The sequence below is a fragment of the Vicia villosa genome, linkage group LG2, assembly GCF_029867415.1.
Source record: "Vicia villosa cultivar HV-30 ecotype Madison, WI linkage group LG2, Vvil1.0, whole genome shotgun sequence".
In the NCBI taxonomy this organism is placed as follows: domain Eukaryota; kingdom Viridiplantae; phylum Streptophyta; class Magnoliopsida; order Fabales; family Fabaceae; genus Vicia; species Vicia villosa.
The window spans coordinates 220291096-220311747 of record NC_081181.1 but is presented as its reverse complement, the minus strand read 5'-3'; the positions used below and the strand labels follow the sequence as shown (position 1 = coordinate 220311747).

Sequence of the window (20652 nt, the reverse complement as noted above, 5' to 3'; positions counted from 1 at the left end):
AGACTCCTCAACCTCTTACTGATACAAGAATCAGAAGAGCACCTGTTCTTGCTGAGTTTGAAACCTTCTTCAACAGTGAGGTACCTGTAGTCAAAACTAGGTATCTGTTATCACAAGAAGAAAATAAATATCTCAAAAATCAAGAGAAGGGTGCTCCAATGAAAATAAATAGGAAGAAGGAAGAAAGGACTAAAAGAAAGCATGATTATCCTTCTGCTGTCTCTAAGAAACAAGATGTTTCTAAAGAGGTCATTGCAAAGGTTGCTAAGTCTGTCTCTGATGAGTTTGAGAAGAAAGGGAAAGAAGCTGTTGAGAAGAAGAAAACAAGAAAAAGGAAGATGATTCTTCAAGTGTCTGATGAAGAAAATGTCTCTCAAGAGGCTGAGAATCAACCAGAAGTTCTGGCATATGTCAGAAGGAAAGAAATCGCTAGCGGCAAAGCAAAGATTATTGAAGAGCCGAAGAGTAAGAAGCAGAAGAAGACTGAGGATGTGGCCAAAGCTTTTCTGAGAGGTTCCAAAGGTATATGCATTTCTGAACCTGATTCTGTTCCTGCTGTTCGTTCAGAAGTTGCACCAATAGAGGTTGTCCCTACACCTGAACCAGAAAAAGCCACATCAGAATCACCTGTCCTTGTCCATGTTCTTACACCTCCATCTTCTCCTATAACCATTCCTTCCTCTCCACCTACCATAAATCCTGTTCTGGATATACCACCCCTTCAAACTCTCTTTCCATCTCAACCTTCTCTCAATGCCACCCTTGAACATACTCCCTCCACCTCTCAAAACAATCTTTGTGATTCTCCTCTTCCAACCTCTGCATCACATGAGCAGCTGCTCCGTGATTGCAACTACACTCCCAAGCCTCGTCCTGAAGCTGAAGTGGTAGTGTTAGATTCTGATACTGAAGCAGAATCTTCTTATAGGTTGGATAGAGAACCTCATCCGTACTTCACTTCCAACCCTGCCTTTTCAAAAACCCAAATAAAATTTCACCCTGTATACCCTATTGGTGTAGCTTTTGAAAACATAAAGAGGAATCTCAGAAGTATCTTTGATACTCTCAGAATTGCTGAAAGTTCTGGATTGAATGATGTTGCTATGCGGAACTTCTGGAGGATCCTTCGCAGAGAATCAGATGCTCTGTTTTTAGAACTTCAGGAAGCCTGTGTAGCTGCTGCCCCACGGCCTCGTGGAATTCTGAGGAATTATGAAGACTTCTGGTTTGCTAGTCTCAAAGGAAGACATCTGTTGGAAGAGAAGCCCTTCTTGGATGAGATGGAACAATTAAGACTGGCTGCTGAAATGGAAGCAAATCCATGCAGGGATATCGTTTTCTTTATTCCTGATTATCCTGTTCTGCTCGGAGATTTCAAGACCCTATTTGACTTTCTGAGGGAAAACCCTTCTGAGAAAGACCCAAGCTTGGTCATTCCAGAAGTTGTTGACCCACCAGAAGTTGAAGGTCCTTCTGCTCCCAGGAATCTAGCTGCCATTCTTCAGGCACTTGAGAATGGAGACTCGGAAATTCCTGCTGCAGAATATGGAGATGCTTCTATGCAAGAAGCAGATGCTGAAGATCATGTTGCTGAATCAGATCCTGTTGAGGACATCCCTGCAAATGATCTGTCCATGGAAGCTATAGATCAAGTTGCTATTCCTGTGGTTGAAAGCGTAGAAGCTTCTTCTGATGAATCTTCTCGTCTTGCAAGGACTCTAGAAGAAATTCAGAGGAGACAGGATGAGCAAAGCTCACTCAATGATGAGTATAGAGCTTTCATGGTGAGGCAAGAAGGACACAACAATGAGGTTCAAGAGATGCTGGCCAAGATCTTGTCAAGGCTAGGGCCATCTTAGATTGAGTCTGTGTTGTTTCTTTCTTTTCGTTGCATCTGTCTTTGTGCATCTGATCTTACTTATCTTCATGTACTTCTGTACCTGATGTTTGAACTTCAATGAAATCATCTTCTTCCTCTGTGTGTTTCATTTTGTTTGTCTCTGAATCTTTTTTGCTTTTTTGATGATATGACAAAAAGGGGGAGAAATATGTGATAAATGATTTGATTTAATCAGTTGCTTTTACTAACAAGAACTGCAAGTTCTATATGGTTTAAGTGTTTTGCAGGTATAAAGAAGTGAAGAGAATCTTCAAAGCAAAGCAAACACAAGAAGCAAAACCATAAGAAGTGTTATTCTGTAAAAAGAATAAACTCATGGAAACTGAAGCAAGCTGAGTGCTATCAAGCTTCAGAAATCAGAAGCAAGAAAGAAGAATGAATCAGAAGCACTGATAATAGAATTTGATCCATATTTGTCTATTTGCTCTGACAAAATTCTATTTGCTCTGATACATTATTTTAGCCTATATGGCTCTGATACATATCATGTGTTCTAATATACATTTTATGTTCTGACTCGTTCATGCTGACTTTTGTCGTTTAGTTTTTGTTCTGTAACATTTCAGGATGTAGAGATGCTCTGATGATGCTCTGGTACATTCAACAATGTTCTGATACAAATCTAGCATGAAGTGAGGTTGGTAGAAATTCAAGCTCTGAAGCTATCCGAGGGAAGCAGAAATCAGAAGCTGTGAATGTTCTAAAGATCCAGAAAACTCAAGTTCTGAAGCTGTCCTAGATGGAAGCAGGAATCAGAAGCTGTGAGTGTTCTAAGGATCTAAAGAAATTCTAGTTCTGAAGCTGTCCAATGGAAGCAGAAGTCAGAAGCTATGAATTCTCTGAAGACAGAAGCTTATATGATCGTCTCTACCGAAATAATCAGGGAAGTTTTTTATTAAAGTTCTTCGAGTATTTATTTCAGGGGGAGATTATTTATCTCAGGGGGAGATTGTTAATCTCAGGGGGAGACATATTCATATGCTTATGCTATAGCTGTGTAATTTGTCTTTTGCCGTCTGCTCTTTCTGATCGCAAATTCATATCATTTATATATGTTTTTGTCATCATCAAAAAGGGGGAGATTGTTAGAACAAGATTTGTTCTGATCAATTATCTTAGTTTTGATGATAACAATAATATGAATTTTGCTTAAGATAATATGGTACTCTAATCCAATGCAATTTCCTTTTCAGGAAATATATAAAGAGTACGCATAATTCAGCGCTCAGAAGCTTTGTCTCAAAGGGTTCAGCATGCAACATCAGAACATGATCTGGCAAGACATCAGAAGATGGTCGAAGCAGAATCAGAACATGGGTCTATGGAAGCATCAGAAGAACATGAGATCAGAAGCACTGAAGTTCTGATGGTATCACGCTCAGAAGCACTTCAAGGTCAGAAGATCAGAAGATGCTTTGCACCAAGCTGTTTGACTCTGATGATATTCAAACGTTGTATTCACAAACATCAGATCAGAAGGAAGTACAAGTGGCAAGCTACGCTGACTGACAAAAGGAACGTTAAAAGCTATAATAGGCTACGTCAGTAGACACAGCGTGAACAAGGCTCGAGGTAGTTGACAAAAGCGTATAACATTAAATGCGATGCTGTACGGAACACGCAAAGCATTAAATGCACTCAACGGTCATCTTCTCCAACGCCTATAAATATGAAGTTCTGATGAGAAGCAAGGTTAATGATTCTAACGATTCTGCACCAAAACAACTCATATTAACTTGCTGAAACTCTGTTCTAATCAAAGCTCAGAATCTTCATCTTCATCAAAGCTCACTACATTGCTGTTGTAATATATTAGTGAGATTAAGCTTAAACGTTAAGAGAAATATCACAGTTTGTGATTATAGCTTTTAAGAAGCAATTGTAATACTCTTAGAATTGATTACATTAAGTTGTAAGGAACTAGAGTGATCGTGTGGATCATAATACTCTAGGAAGTCTTAGAGGTTATCTAAGCAGGTTGTAACTAGAGTGATCGTGTGGATCAGAATACTCTAGAAAAGTCTTAGAGGGTATCTAAGCAGTTGTTCCTGGAGTGATCAGTGTGTGATCAGAAGACTCTGGAAGACTTAGTTGCTGACTAAGTGGAGAACCATTGTAATCCGTGCGATTAGTGGATTAAATCCTCAGTTGAGGTAAATCATCTCTGCGGGGGTGGACTGGAGTAGTTTAGTTAACAACGAACCAGGATAAAAATAACTGTGCAATTTATTTTTATCTGTCAAGTTTTTAAAGCTACACTTATTCAAACCCCCCCTTTCTAAGTGTTTTTCTATCCTTCAGAGGATTTAATCCACTAATCTCAACAGATTACAATGGTTTTCCACTTAACCCACGACTAAGTCTTCTAGAGTATCCTGATCACAACCTGATCACTCTAGGAACAACTGCTTAGACACAAGCTAAGACTTTCTAGAGTATCCTGACCACCACGTGATCACTCTAGTTACAACTGCTTAAACACAAGCTAAGACTTCCTAGAGTTTCCTGATCAAACCTGATCACTCTAGTTCCTTACAAATTAATATAATCAATTAAGAGTATTACAAGTGCTTCTTAAAAGCGATAATCACAACTGTGATATTTCTCTTACAGTTTATAGCTTAATCTCACTATAGTATTACAACAGCAATAAGTGAGGTTGAAGATGAAGTTTGAGAGCTTTTGAATTTGACAGCATTTCTGTAAATTTGCGCAAGAGATCTACTTTGCTTCTCATCAGAACTTCATTTTATAGGCGCATGAGAAGATGACCGTTGGGAGCATTTAATGCTTTGCGTATTCCGTACAGCATCCCATTTAATGTTTCACTCTTTTGTCAACTACCTCGAGCCTTGTTTACGCTGTGTCTACTGACGTTGCCTTTAATAGCTTCTAACGTTCCTTTTGTCAGTCACCGTAGCCTGCCATCTTGTACTTGCTTCTGATCTGATGTTTGTGTATACAACGTTTGAATATCATCAGAGTCAAACAGCTTGGTGCAGAGCATCTTCTTGTCTTCTGACCTTGAAGTGCTTCTGAGCGTGATACCATGAGAACTTCAGTGCTTCTGCTTCTGAACTCAAGTTCTTCTGATGCTTCCATAGACCCATGTTCTGATTCTGCTTTGACCATCTTCTGATGTCTTGCCAGACCATGTTCTGATGTTGCATGCTGAACCTTCTGAGTCAGTGCTTCTTGCGCTGAATTGTGCATACTCTTTATATATTTCCTGAAAGGGAAATTGCAGTGTATTAGAGTACCACATTATCTTACACAAAATTCATATCCTTGTTATCATCAAAACTAAGAATATTGATCAGAACAAATCTTGTTCTAACAAAAACAAGAATAAAGGGTTTGCCTCCTATATTCTTTACTCAAAATAAGTTTGACTTTGGATAAAAAAATTCTTTTTATTTAAAAGAGAGAAAAGAACACGAAAGATCTTGCAAAAAAGTGTTACTTTTTGTGGTGAAAATTATGGACTTGTGGTATGTGTAGATAGAGGTGTTCGTGGTGCGGTTTTGGCGGAAGAAGTAAGAAAAGATAAGCAGTAGATTCATCAGAACTTTGAGAGAAGAAGAAAGGTTGCATTAAAAACATACGGGATTGGATCCTCTAACTTTCAACTCTCTACCTTTCTCTAACTTTCTCTCTATCTCTCTCATAATTTACTTTCTCCACATCTTTTTCCCTCCAAAATTAATATCATATCTCATTTATCTTATTCATTTTTTTTGCCTAAAGTTACTCTACCTTTCCCTCCATAAAGGTAGAGAATCCTTGTCCAAAACATACACCCTCATTGAATAGGGAAGAGCTGCATTTCCAATTCAAAATTAACCCTGTAAAAGAGAAAACTTTATTTTATTGGAAGTCAAATGAGGAGATTTGATTGGACCAAATTTAAAAAGGGTAATTTTGTATTTTATCGAACATCTTGTTTTCTTATATGGTAAATAAAAAATATTCTCCTAAAAATGAAATAATTCAAAAGGAAAACGAAATCATTCAAAATCTTATTTTTATATAATCTTTATTTGGGTTAAATATACTTACCCCTACCATATAGGCGAGATTAGTATTACCCTTTAAAATCTTGTTTTCATATAATTTTTATTTGGGTTAAATATGCTTACCACCAACCATATAGGCTAGGGGTGTTCACATACCAGCTTGGTTCGGCTTTGAGAGAATATGATATCCAAACCGATTAAAATTAAATGGATTAGATTGGATTGAATTTACAAATTTTTGCGATAAAGCCAAATCGAGTTGAACCGAGAAACAACAGGTTGGTTTGAGTTGGATTGATTGAGTAGACAAAAATAAAAAAATATTTGGAAAAAAAAAATTATTTACCGAAATTAATTTTTCATAATAATATAAAAAATATAGTATTAATAGTGCTCAGCTGTAAATATTAGACTAACAAAATTTTCTTAATAGATTCAAAAATATCTAACAAGAAAAATATCTAACATTAAGACTTTTAAATCTATAATTAGTTGCTTGAGTTAGTATGATAATAAATGTGTTTCATAGCTCTATGCTCAATTACCACATTATACTAATAATTTTCTAATAACAAATTAAAATAGTATAAATTGTCCACATACGACATTTTACTTTTTTTCTTATCGAAGTTGAATGTTGGGTAGGAATTTTTATGTTAATTAATTATGGTTGATTAGGATTGGGCTTCCGGGTAGAAAATTGAAAATCCGATGCCTGAACCAATTGTCATTGGATTTTATTGATTTGGTTTGGTTCTTGCCCGAACTAAAAAATGTCCTACCCAGACACTATGGTTTGGTTCAGATTTACCCGAACCAATGAACACCCCTAGGTCAGACAATCGATTGTGGAGGAAATTTCCTGCAAACCATTTGAATAGAAGGAAGGAATGGAATTGGAGTAACCTTTGAAATATCATAGCTTCACCTAGGGCCAAACATTTGCCTTGGAGAATTTGTACGGGCTGCCTCCCATCTGGCTCTAGACTTCGTCAACATCTTTTCTAATGTTCCATTATTTGTCAAAACTACCGTATCGTGGATGAAGATGATTGACATGTGTTTTTCGGTTGCACTTCCATTCTCCAATGTTGACGGGCAGCAGGTTTGTCATCTATGATTGATTCCCGTCTTCACAATTTTAATAGTTTTAATTCCCTTATTCTCGATATTTATAATAGAGAAGATAGAAGGAATGTCAGTGTATTTATGATGATGCTAGTTGAGATTTGGAAGAATATCGATTCAAACAACAATTTAAAACTCAAAAAACAATTAGGTGTTCATCCATCCCCGGTGTTATATATCAGAGCATGACACCGACTCAACACGACGTCTAACATCGCCTAGTGTTGATCACATGCACGTTACCCACGTAGAGGTAGCATTTAAACAGAAGGGTGAGATATCAACGAAAATATAATAAAGGACATAAGTATAAGCATATGACAGATACATCAAGTTATATTTTAAGTTCAACAGTCTATAGTCATACTTCGAAATTTATTATAAAACATCCACAATCTCATTATTATTCATCACAGTCAGGCTTCAATTATATAATACAATTTCATCATCACATCATCAACCAAATCAAGTACAATGCAATGCTATTGACACGACATCATGCATGTGGTACCAAAATTTTCACAAATGCCACATGTGACCAATTGGCTAACTTCGTAATGCTAAACGAAGGCAACGACTAACTTCGGAATGTCCATCCTTCACAACAAAATCATCTTCATTTATTATGCAATGTATGAGACATACATACTACAACATTCTCATGCAACTACCGAGCAACGATACTTAACACAATATCTATATCATCATAAAACATCATATATGCAACACGGTACTTCGTATCAAAGCACATACATCATCATTACAAATATTGGGTTACTATTCCTAAAATATATATCTACTGATATGAAATTGGTTATCATAAGATAGAGAATTTCCTTAGCTTTCTAACGGTTCGAACGGCGCCATAAACAGACACTCGAGTAAAAAGTTATGATCGTTACAAAAATTGTCGAAAAGTTGGATGATGTGAGCCGACGCAAGCTTTTCTTAGGTCGACGCATAGCTGAGACTGTCCCCCTCGGGTTCACTCTGGTCGACCATGAGTCGACTCATGCTGGGTTTTGGGAATCTTTGAGTCGATGCATACTGTTAAAAACTAATTTTTTTCTGCAATTTTCGGTTTATAGGGCTGCAATTTCTTGACCCTAAAATCCACTTTTTCCATAATTTTAACACCAAAAAAATTCTATATTCTACACAAATCGAACATAACCAATGAGATACATGTTCAAATTAACTTCTTAACTTCATCAGAACTTCTGACTACGTCAAGGACAATTCAGAAGATAACAGTGTAAATGTTTTGAGTTTAAATGAAGATGCAGAAGATAAAAGACACATTCATTTTTATCCTGATTCGCCTTCTCAATAAGGCTACCTCCAGTCCACCCTCCTCAGATGATTTTTCCTCTCTCAATAGAGAACTTAATCCACTATAACCAAATTTGATTACAACTGCACAACCAACTGTTGTGACTGACTTCCTGCACAAGTTACCCGCGAGTGACTAACCCTAGATGATGAACTATTCAGTGATCTCAGCAAGATATAACGTTCATCAGCCTAGTAACCCTGCACAAGCCAACTGCTCGTGACTAACCCTGCACAAGCCAACTGCTCGTAACTAACCCTAGACAATAAATCGTTCAGTGATCTCCATGAGATATAACGTTTATTGACCTAGATCCCTCCAAGAGTCTAATTTGATCTCGAGGACTTCTCAAGTATCCATATCAGAAGATACTCAAGGCACAACAATTCTTTCAGAATTGTTCTTCTAGAGATTACAAGTGTGCTTCTTAATTAAGCAGATTTTCTCCTATTCTAAGTACATGTGTTTACAACACACTAACTAGAAGTCACTTCCGGTGCCTAAACAATCTATCAGAAGTTTCCTAAGATATAACACAATACGAACAACAACTCTATGTGTTTTACAAATAATTACAAGACATAATAAATATTCGTGTAGTTTGCTTTTCTTCAACTTCTAGATGAGATTTTCTTCTTCTGAAAGCATATTAAGAACAACAACTCTTGTATTGATTGCTTCTTTCAATTTGGTCTTTTCTTGTCTGAATAAGGAGATTAGAGCTCCAGCTCTTTGAAAGTGGTTCCTTCTTGTAAGACCATCTTCTTTTCTTCTTCATAAGCAGATATGGAGCAACAACTCTCATGTTGATTGCTTCTTGTGCGTAGATATTCATCTTCTTCTTGAATACTGATCCTGAAGCTAGTTACAGCTGATAACACATTTAATGATCATAAACAAACATGAAACACCATCGAGCAGCAACTCAGTGAATTCAGTTTCTCTAGTCATTCACTGTGAGCAATATGAGGACTGATCAAATATTTCCGGATCTTTCTTAAGTGTGTTTCAATCTCTCATTACTCCAATGGAGAATACAACATAACTTGCAAACTTTTCTATTTCTCACTTAAGATTTTCTTTTCATAGGCTAATTCTGTATATTTCAACATACTTGTTTTCTCATCATACACTTCGTGTATGTTGCCTCTTATTGGTGCAACAAATTTTTCTTATGTTGTTTATGCTTGCACACCTGCTCTCATACACTCTTGCACCATATCATTTTCTTTCTGCGGTTTTGTTCTTTATATAGAGTTATGGTATATTACCGTTGGGAACTTAGCCATTTAAATCATCAATCATGTTTGGACATGTAGTTAATGCTTGGTGTAGACAGAATCTGGAAAATAACAATTACTGAGGTGAATCTTATCTTTGGTGTTGGTAGCGTGTCCTCTTCAACTTGCTTCTTCCAAGATGGTTGCTTATTGGTGGGGTATCTTTTTTTACCAAAATAGATGTCATAATTTTGTCTTTACATTGAGTGTCGTGATTTGTTGCATGTGATTTTGTTGGAGCAATTCACGATGTTCTTCTAATCTTCTTTGCTTCTCTGATGACTTCTGATCTTCTGTCACTGATTGTAGGCTTCTTGCGTTATGTCTAGAACGTCTGATCATCTATTCACGTGATCTTCTTGTTGTAACGAGACTTAATGTATCTTGATATTTCTGTTTAATTCCTTGAAGCTTGTCTGAGTTTCTTTCTGATGTTGTGCTTTTGTTTCTGATGATGTGCTTTTCTTTCTGATGTTGTCATATAAGGCTTATAGCATAATATCTGCACACTTAATGAAAGCATTAGTAGTAAAAAATTTACTAACAAAATATATGCTTGTCATCATCAAAACTGGATTTTGAACATAGATTTTCAATATTATTCTAACAATCTCCCCCTTTTGATCCAAGAAAAATTTGAAAAAAGTGATATTAAAACATCTTAACCACTAAATAAAGCAACTAAAAAAATATTTCATCCTGATGACTAAAATTAGGGATGACAAATGGTAAAATTAAGGATGACAAACAAGCATATATATCTCGTTTAAATTCGTCCTACAAAAAATAATGAGACGAAAACATAGTTTAATACGCGGTTCTAAAATTTTAGTCTGACCCAAAAAAATTGATGGGGGAGGGACGAACCCACATATCCTACACCGTTTAAGCCTAAAAATCTTAAAATTTATGTTAACTTCAACGGCCGTAAAAACGTGCAAAATTAAACACATTAGAGAACATCAACCTAAAATTTTAATCTGCTCAGTCTAAAAAATATTAACAAAACAAAATGTTTGACAAGCGGGATCCATTTTCCTACCCTAAATAAAATAATGTAAAAATTTATTATATCAAATTTCTAACAAAATAGTATAAGATATTAAGTGCGATAAAAACATATGCCTTTTAGAAATTTCATTCACGAAATATTTCAGTTAAGTTTTTTAATACAAATAAATATAAAACTAACAATTCTCTAAAAATATAGATTAATAAATGAGAGTTAAAGGGAAAAAAAAATATTTCTTATAAAAATCTCTTACAAATATAAGTGAGAATTAAATGTGATTAAAAACGTCACCCAAGCCTAACAACTAACTCTTGAATAATTTATTTTGGTCAAATTTTTAGAATAACTACCATATCTTTTATTGATGGTTAGTCATATATATTTATAGTTACATCAGAGAAAGTTTATTTAAATATTATTCAGAAACCTAAATTTTAACAGTAAAATCTCTCGAATATCTAATATCAATGTTTAGATTATCATGTTTGACGTTAATTTTTTTATGTTTTTTCTATTTTTTTAATCTTTCTTATGCTTTAAAAAATGGGTTTAGTGTTGAACTTATTCATCGTGATTCCTTAAAATCACCCATTTACAATCCAACAGAAACTAAATTTCAAAGAGTTAACAATATAGTGCGTCGTTCAATCAATCGTGTCAATCACTTGAACAAACAATTTTCACTCAATACAAACGAACCTATACCAACTTTAACTCCAGATTCAGGTGAATATTTCATGAGTTACTCAGTTGGTACTCCACCCTTTAAGACTTATGGTATTATGGATACAGGTAGTGACTTAATTTGACTTCAGTGTCTACCTTGTTATGTATGTTTTAATCAAACCTCTCTTATATTTAATCCTTCAAAATCTTTAAGTTACAAAAACATTAGATGTACTTCTGAGAAATGTATAGAGGCGAATGATGTAGTTCCCTCTTGTTCCAAAAATAAAAATCTTTGTGAGTATACATATAGTTATGGTGATGGGAGCAATTCACGAGGGAAACTTAGTGCAGAGACTTTAACATTGGATTCCACATTTGGCTTTAGTGTTGCATTTCGTAAAATTGTGGTAGGATGTGGACACAACAATACAGTTTCATTTACTGGTCGAAGCTCTGGTATAGTTGGCATGGGAAATGGACCAATATCGCTTATACAACAGTTAGGCCCTTCGATTGGTAGAAAATTCTCATATTGTTTGATGCCTTTTTATGACGGTGAGTCTAGGCTCTCTAACAAACTCAATTTTGGAAGTTTTGCTATTGTTTCCGGTAAAACAGTTGTTTCAACACCCATGATCAAAATCAAAGAAGGTTACTACATGATATTGGAAGCATTTAGTGTAGGAAATAAAAGAATAGAATTTGAAGGATATACGATTGAAGGAACTTATACCAAGAACATGCTAATTGACTCAGGCACATCAATGACGACGTTGCCACTTGATTTTCACGCTAAATTGGAATCAACCGTCGTAGAAATGGTTAAACTACAACGTGTGGAGTTACCTAATCATGAACTCGGTCTTTGTTACAATACTACATGGCAACAACCAAATAATTTTCCAGCTATTACGGCACATTTTAGTGGTGCCGATGTTACATTAAATTCTAATAGCACATTTTTTTAATATCAAGAAGGAATTATGTGTTTAGCTATTTCCCCGTCTCACGGTGCCGTTTTTGGAAATTTTGCACAACATAACCATTTAATTGGTTATGATCTAGAAGAAAATGTAATCTCTTTTAAGCCTACTGATTGCACCAAATACTGATTTCCTTCACCAAATTAAATAATCAAGTAATTTTTAAAAATATTTAATTAATTTAAATAAATTAATAATAAATTAGTTTAATAGTAATTTAATTAAATATTAATTAATTTACTTCTATTTGATTAATGATATGTGAGATTTACATTTTATTAATTTTATTTTTAAATTTGTGCATTATTTGAAATAAGTAGATAAGTAAATATTTATTCTAAATTATTAAGTTATTAACCTGAAAGAATTTATATTTGTATTTTTTCTTTTAAATTCATAATTGTTTAATATTTCTACAAATCATGACAATTATCTATCAATATATATTGGTCTAGTGATAATTGTATAAGATGTGGTATAAAGGTCATGTTTAGATTTCTTTAAAGAACAAATTTTAGTTTTTTTTTTATATTATATTATCAATTTTAAATATGACAGTCTTGTCACGATTTAAAAGTAAAAAAAAAATTAATTAAAAAAATATTGACGATTTAATTTTATAAAGACAAGATTTTTTTTTGTAAAATTGATTTGTGCTATGTAATTTTTGTAAGAGACTAAAATAAATATTTTTTCTAAAATTTATTATTAAGTAGTAAAAATCATTCATACTATTGTTTCATTTAACGAATTCAAAATATTACGGAAGGTTTATGGAAAATTCATTTATCTCGCCAACACCCAACCTAACACCAAGTATGCAATGCAACCAATACAGGAATCACCTACCTCCATCCACTATGAAGCAGCGGCTCATGTAACTTTAATCATTTCCGACTTAAGGCTTAATCTTTTGCGTAAGAAAGACAAGATATATTACTAGAATGCATTGAGCTGAAAATAAAATCTACACTAAATAGAAGTTATCATTAGCTTTTGCCTATTTTACTATCTTAGCAAGCAACTGTCTAATAATTACTATATTAACACGAGCCAGTAAGGAGTATTTAATATGTTTGAAAAAATTCCGAACTTGCCTTTGCTCTATCGTTGAATATTTGCTCATTCACCGGTTCCACCGCTTCCATCACTAAGTCATCACAACCATTTATCTCTGTTACCGCTTTATCAATGCTGAGATCAACCCACCCAAACACCGTTTTGTTCCACCATCGTAACCTCTCCCTTAATACTTTGAGCTTCTCCTTGATCACGAACGCACAAGAACCTGAAACCTCCATTTTACCCCATTCATCGGACACAAAACTCACCAATTGCGGATGATCCAGCCAATAGTCTAGGGATCGAAACGGTTTTGGGCCCCAATTGGTTTTGTTGCATTTCAACCAAACTGGACTATGGTCTGAGATATCCTTTTCGCCAATTTCTTGAGACTCAGCAGAGATCAACTCTATGAAGCCTACTGACAACAAAAACCTATCTATTCTGCTCATCACCTTCATTCCACCCCGACACCAAGAAAAAATCCTTTCGCCTGTGGGCAGATCCTCCACCTCCATCAACTCAATGAAATCATTGAATTCCGAAGCTTCCTGAGACCTAAAATGCGAACCCGTTCCAATTCTTTCTGAAGCACAGCGAATTGAGTTAAAGTCCCCGCCTAAACACCATTCACCATCCACCCAACTCCTTCTAAGCGACAATAACTCCTCCCACATCCTTCTCTTTAAGCCAATATGACAGGAAGAATACACACTAACAAAATAACAGATCACACCTTTAAAGATAGCACAGATGCCCAGAAACCCTTCACCCTTAAAGCTGAAGATAACATCTACCACCTCTTTGTTCCACAGCACTAGAATGCCACCTGAGAAGCCCTGAGAATTTTTTGCTGACCATCCCACATTGCTACCTCCCCAGAATGAACCAGCTAAAACTTCAGTCATGTCCTGGATTTTTGTTTCCTGCAAGAAGCATATATCTGCTGCCCCTTTCTTTAAGCTCTCCTGAATTCTAACACGAAGTTTTTCCATAATTCTTTGAAGAGTAGAAGGAGGAGGAACACAATGGTGGGAGTGAATTCTCCAACGGGAAGGGTTGAATCGGTTGAAGGTGTGAAGCAGGAGGTTCAAAGATTTTTTGAGGATAAATATGTGGAGTCTAGTTTGTCTCGTCCCTGATTGGAAGGTTTGGATTTTCCAATGTTATCGTCGTCGGCCGTCCAACAGTTGGAAGCTCCTTTTTCTATGGAGGAAGTGAAAGGTGTTGTGTGGGAATGTGATGGGGAAAAATGTCCAGGTCCAGATGGATTCAACTTCAATTTTCTGAGGAAATGTTGGGGTATCATTGAGAAGGATGTGTTTGATTTCGTTTCTGAGTTTCATAGCAGAGCAAACCTTCCAAAAGCGATCTCTGCGTCTTTCACGGCTTTAATACCAAAGATTGACAACCCTCAGCGGTTAAATGAATACCGTCCTATAAGCTTGGTGACTTGTTTATACAAAATTCTGGCTAAAGTGTTGGCAAACAGGCTGAAAAAGTGTATCGGGGTGCTTATTTCCAGCGCACAGACGGCGTTTGTTCCGGGCAGACAGATTCAGGATGGGGCGTTGGTGCTAAACGAGATTATTGATTTAGCGACAAGATCGGGACAGGAGTGTGTCATCCTAAAGGTTGACTTTGCGAAGGCATATGACAATGTTTCGTGGGAGTTTCTAAACTATGTAATGAGGAGGAACGGTTTTGGGGAGAAATGGATTAAGTGGATCAATGCTAGCATTTGTCACAGCTCTATATCTGTCTTGGTGAATGGAAGTCCAACATCTGATTTTTCAATGGGAAAGGGCCTTAGACAAGGAGACCCTTTGTCTCCATTCCTTTTTACCTTGGTGGCAGAAGGGTTAGCGAAAATGATGAATCAGGCAGTGCGTTTGGGACTGTTTCAGGGTTTTAGAGTTAATAACGAAACAAGACATCATCTTCTTCAGTTTGCAGACGATATGGTTGTATTAGGGGAAGGATCTTGGAGCAATCTTAGAATGATCAAAGCTGTGCTGAGGGGCTTTGAATTGGTTTCGGGACTGTATGTCAACCTTGGTAAAAGCAGTTTGTACGGGGTTCATTTGTCGGAAGATTTTCTTCAAGAGGCCTCGGCGTTTTTATGTTGTGATAGGGGATGTTTTCCTTTTAATTTCTTAGGTATTCCGGTGGGGGCTAAGCATCGTACGATGGCTGTTTGGGCGCCGGTGATCAATAAAATGAAAACAAGATTGTGCCAGTGGAAGAGTAGGTTTCTGTCAATGGGGGGAGGGTGACTCTAATAAACTCTGTGCTGAACTCAATACCAATATTCTATCTATCCTTCTTTAAAATTCCAAAGGGTGTGCTAAAGGAGTTGATTAAGATTCAGAGGGATTTTCTTTGGGGCTTTGGGGCGGATAGGTCTGGAATAGCATGGGTTGGATGGGAGGAAATTTGTAAGAGCAAATTGGAGGGAGGTTTAGGGGTAAGATGTTTGCTGTCAGCTAATGAATCGTTACTATGCAAGTGGAAGTGGAGATTTCTTGTGGAGGAGGATGTAATATGGAGGAATTTACTAGTTCATAGATATGGGGAGTTGGAGAAGTGTGTCTTCGGGGGACTTAATGTGGAAAATAGCAGAAGATCTTCACTATGGTGGAGGGATCTGTGGGTTCGCTCGCGCCTAATGATTCGCATTGGTTTTTAAATTCTATTTCTTGCAGGATTGGAAATGGCAGGAAAGCTTTGTTTTGGAAAACAAGATGGTTTGGGGAAGTTCCATTTTCCAGCCTTTTCCCAGCTCTGTTCGAGGTGGTGGCAAACAAAGACGCAACGGTATACGACATGGGGCATGTGGTGAACTCCAGTTGGGCGTGGGATTTTGGGGTGTCAGAAAATAATCTTGCTGAGGAGGCTGCAGAGCAGCTAGCGGAATTACGCACAATTCTGATTTTCGCTGCTCCAAATCCCGAGAAGAAAGATGAATTTATTTGGTTTCCCAATGGGGCTGCATCGTACTCGGTTGGAGGTGGTTATGATGTGCTCAGACGGATTGTTAGTCAGCCTTGCCTAAATCCGACAGAACTCGAAGCTGTAAAGTGTATTTGGAATTCTCAGGTCCCTTCAAAGATTCAAGTGTTTGGCTGGAAATGTATTCGGGACAGAATAGCTACAAGGGAACAATTGAATAAAAGGGGTGTGTTGTCTAATAGTATTCCAAACGAGTGCGCGCTTTGCAATGGAGGTGGGGAATCGGTGTTGCATCTTCTAGTTCTCTGTCCATTTGCAAGAGCTGTATGGCAGCAGGTATGTGCATGGGCTGATATTGCTTTCTATCATGCAGTCTCCCTTGTTGATCATATGATGCTGTTCTACGCTTCGGTTGGAAGGAGAGTCCCGGCGAAGAAGAAGTTATTGCTGTGGTTGGCAGTTATTTGGGCAATTTGGTGTAGACGTAATGCAGTTATATTAAAAAATGAGGAGGCAGTGGTTGCAGAGGTTTTCGAGCAAATTCGGTTATTTTCTTGGCATTGGCAGATAATAGGAGAGAAAGCAAAGGGTCCAACTAATTTTTACTTTTGGTGCCAAAACCCTTTGGATTTATTGTCAGGGTAAACATTTTGTATCCGGGCGAGTACCCCTTGTACTCTATTAATGTTTAATAGTATTCCATTGCTTATAAAAAAAAAATGTTTGAAAAAATATCAATTTTTAACATTCGTGCTTAAGATTTTTTTCGAACTTCAAACATTGATATCTGTTAAAATATGATAGCCCTTTCTTTTAAATCCTTTAAACACTTATCTCATCCTGGCCCATTTTCGGTTTTGCTTATCAGGCCCATTAGGTTTCCTTTTCCTGTCCTATATAACATTATATTGTAAACAGTGAAAGTTCAATGGAAAATAAAATTTCAGTTTATTCTTTTCTATTCAATTCCTTTTTGCCTCTGCTGACAGATGTCAACATGGTATTAGAGTTTGGTTTAAGATCCGGTGGACCACCTTCTATGGTTTCCGCTATCGAGTCACCCACCATTTATTTCCACGCTCCAGTTGTCTAGTCCTGGACGTGAGGGGTGTGTTAAGAGTCCCACATCGGACAATATATGACCTGAACATGTCCTTATAAGTGGGGGACAATCCTCACCTTACAAGCCGGTTTTGTAGGGTTGAGTTAGGCCCAACCACATTTTCTTAACATGGTATCAATATTAAACTCCCAAATGGAAACTTAATCACCACTAATCAATTTGGATCTGTTTGGTTTACTGCTAATTTGTATCTACATGATGTTCTTTACATTCCATCATTTTTCACCAACATAATATCTGTGTCTAAACTATGTGCATCCCTTAAATGTACCCTTCAATTCACTGCCACTCACTGTCTCATACAGGGGATCCCTACCCTGATGACGATTGGTGCAACTAGGATTCAACACGGCCTATATTCTCTGCTCATACCCACTTCTAATATTACCAATCCCAACAACAATGTTCCCCCTCCCCACAATCATATGTTAAATAATGTTTCCATTTGGCACAATCGTTTTGGCCACCCCTCCTATAATGTTTTACAACATATCAATAAAGCTTTTCCTTTAAAAGATTTATCTCACTCTAAAATTCCCTGTGATGCATGTTTTTATGCCAAACAAAAACTCATACCTTTCCCTGAAAGTTTTAGTAAAACTACTCATTGCATTGAATTGGTACACATGGATATTTGGGGTCCCATATCTACTATTTCCACTTTAGGACATAAATATTTTTTGATTGTTATTGATGATTATAGCAGATACTGTTGGATTTTCTTGATGAAACATAAACATGAAACATCTCATCTAATTACTTCCTTTGTCAAACTTATTCAAACTCAGTTTAATCGCACTATTAAAAATATCAGGTCTGATAATGGCCCAAAATTTTCATTGAAAACTTTTTATAATTCTCTGGGAATCATTCATCAGACCTCCTGCGTTTATACCCCCCCAGCAGAATGGTATAGCTAAAAGAAAGCATCAGCATCTACTTGGGGTAACTCGTGCCCTTATGTTTCAATCTAACACACCAAAACAATTCTGGTCATATGCTTTAAACTATGTTGTTCACATTATCAACCGCCTGCCATCCAAACTGTTGCATTTTAAATGTCCATACTATCTTTTGCATAATAAACTTCCTAATTACTTGGCTATTAAGACATTCGGTTCCTTAACCTATGCTTGTAGCAAACCTGTCAACAGAACTAAACTTGACTCTCAATCTTGTAAATGTATTTTCTTGGTTTTAAGAATGGTGTTAAAGGATGCATATTATATGATGTCATGCACAAATCTATTTTTATCTCTCGTGATATTGTCCATTATAAATCCATTTTTCCATTCACAACTCCTAAGACTTCGGATCCTACCATTTCCCAACCTATCCACCATCCACATTTTGATGACACTCTTGACTACATCCAACATACCACTGCCCCTAACCTTTCAAAACAGACCACACATACTGCACCAATTCACACTCCTTACAATTCTCCCAACCAACTTTCAAAACAGCCAACTCTGTCAAATTCTTCTCCCACCAATGATAATCCTACACAGCACTCAGAACCCACCCACACCAGTACAAATACTGCACCCATTTCCCCACATCACCCTCCTACTGCCACTAGGCAATCTATAAGAACTTCCAAACCCCCAACCTATCTACAAGACTATCACTGCTCTCTTCTAACAAGTTCCTCTCAATTTCCTTCCTCCATCCCATCAGGTAAGTCTCCTTACCCCATCTGTAACTTTATTAACTACAATAATTTATCTAAATCTCATAGACTGTTTAATTTATCTATATCTATTATCAAAGAACCTACTTCTTATGCTATCGCTATTCTTGATCCTAATTGGCAACAAGCAATAGCAAATGAGCTGAAATCCCTCAATGATACCAAAATTTGGGAACTAACCACTCTGCCACCAAACAAAAGAGCCATTGGCTGCAAGTGGATTTTCAAAATAAAACACAATCCCAATGGTACCATTGAGAGATACAAGGCACGCCTTGTCGCAAAAGGCTTCAACCAAACAGAAGGCCTTGATTATCTAGAAACATTCAGTCCTGTCGTTAAAATGACAACCATTAGATTATTACTCTCCATTGCTGCCTCTAAAAATTGGCAGGTCCATCAACTTGACATCAACACTGCCTTCCTTCACGGAGACCTCACAGAGGAAGTGTATATGAAATGCCCCCAGGTCTGAATGTGAATAAGAACACTGTTTGCAAATTGATCAAATCCATATATGGCCTCAAACAGGCCAGCCGTCAATGGAATCACAAACTCACACACACCTTGATGCAAATTGGTTTCTTACAGTCTAAATCAGATTATTCTTTATTCACTCATGCTTCTTATAATTATTTCACTGCAATTCTTGTATATGTTGATGACTTAATTGTTGCATGAACTAACTTAGATCACATTAATCATATAAAAAGCATCCTGGATAACAGATTCAGCATTAAGGACTTAGGCTTCATTCGATACTTCCTTGGCTTCGAAATAGCACGCTCCTCAAAAGGCATAACACTATGTCAACGTAAATACTGTCTAGACCTGCTTGAAACCACGAGACTACTTGCTGCCAAACCAGCAACCACACCCATGGATCCTTCACACAAACTTGATGACACAGATGCACCCTTACTTCATGATTCGTCCCAGTACAGAGCAATAATTGGTAAGCTCTTATATTTAACTCATTCTCGCCCCGATATCGTCTATTCTGTATGCAGACTCAGTCAGTACATGGCAGCCCCGACAACAACACACCTTCAAGTAGCTTAAAGGGTGATCCGCTACCTCAAGAATGAACCAGCTTTGGGCCTCTTCTTCCGTTCAAATTCTTCCCTTCTGCTAACAGGATTCACGGACTCAGACTGGGGTGTGTGCAACCTAACCAGACGATCCACTACAGGATTTACATTCTTCATAGGTGACAACATTGTAAGCTGGAAAACAAAGAAACAGCAAGTCGTTTCGCGCTCATCATCAGAAGCTGAATATCGCGCATTAGCAAACGCATCTTGTGAAGCTCAATGGCTCCTTCACCTTCTACAAGATTTCCACATTCCCCACTCTCAGCCGGTCAATATATACTGCGACAACCAAAGCGCCATACACATCGCTACAAATCCGGTGTTTCATGAACGGACCAATGTCTACTATATTCACCCTATTACATTTTCATAAATGCATGCAGGTAGGAATTATATGTGAACTGATT

The 20652-nt window shown here is 36.8% G+C and overlaps 2 protein-coding genes and 1 pseudogene across 2 annotated transcripts; 2 read left to right on the top strand and 1 right to left on the bottom strand.

Annotated features, from left to right (window-relative positions):
• The first annotated feature begins 11136 nt into the window (after positions 1 to 11136).
• LOC131651378 (aspartic proteinase CDR1-like) lies at positions 11137 to 12450 on the top strand (annotated as a pseudogene).
• Positions 12451 to 13388: 938 nt separating this feature from the next.
• LOC131651377 (uncharacterized) lies at positions 13389 to 14378 on the bottom strand. Its single transcript, XM_058921046.1, has one exon. It carries the CDS (start codon positions 14376 to 14378, stop codon positions 13389 to 13391), a length of 990 nt encoding a protein of 329 aa, XP_058777029.1.
• Positions 14379 to 14546: 168 nt separating this feature from the next.
• On the top strand, positions 14547 to 16980 carry LOC131651376 (uncharacterized). The gene is made up of 3 exons (XM_058921045.1): positions 14547 to 15590; positions 15725 to 15969; positions 16089 to 16980. Exons 1-3 carry the CDS (start codon positions 14547 to 14549, stop codon positions 16978 to 16980), a joined length of 2181 nt encoding a protein of 726 aa, XP_058777028.1.
• Positions 16981 to 20652: the final 3672 nt, after the last annotated feature.

Bases quoted from the DNA above. Each gene is read 5' to 3' on its own strand.
- LOC131651377 (XM_058921046.1), bottom strand. From the start codon at position 14,378: ATGGAAAAACTTCGTGTTAGAATTCAGGAGAGCTTAAAGAAAGGGGCA.
- LOC131651376 (XM_058921045.1), top strand. From the start codon at position 14,547: ATGTTATCGTCGTCGGCCGTCCAACAGTTGGAAGCTCCTTTTTCTATG. The intron at 15,591-15,724 runs GTGATCAATAAA...AAAATTCCAAAG, and splicing joins CGATGGCTGTTTGGGCGCCG to GGTGTGCTAAAGGAGTTGAT. The intron at 15,970-16,088 runs GTGTGTCTTCGG...TATTTCTTGCAG, and splicing joins AGATATGGGGAGTTGGAGAA to GATTGGAAATGGCAGGAAAG.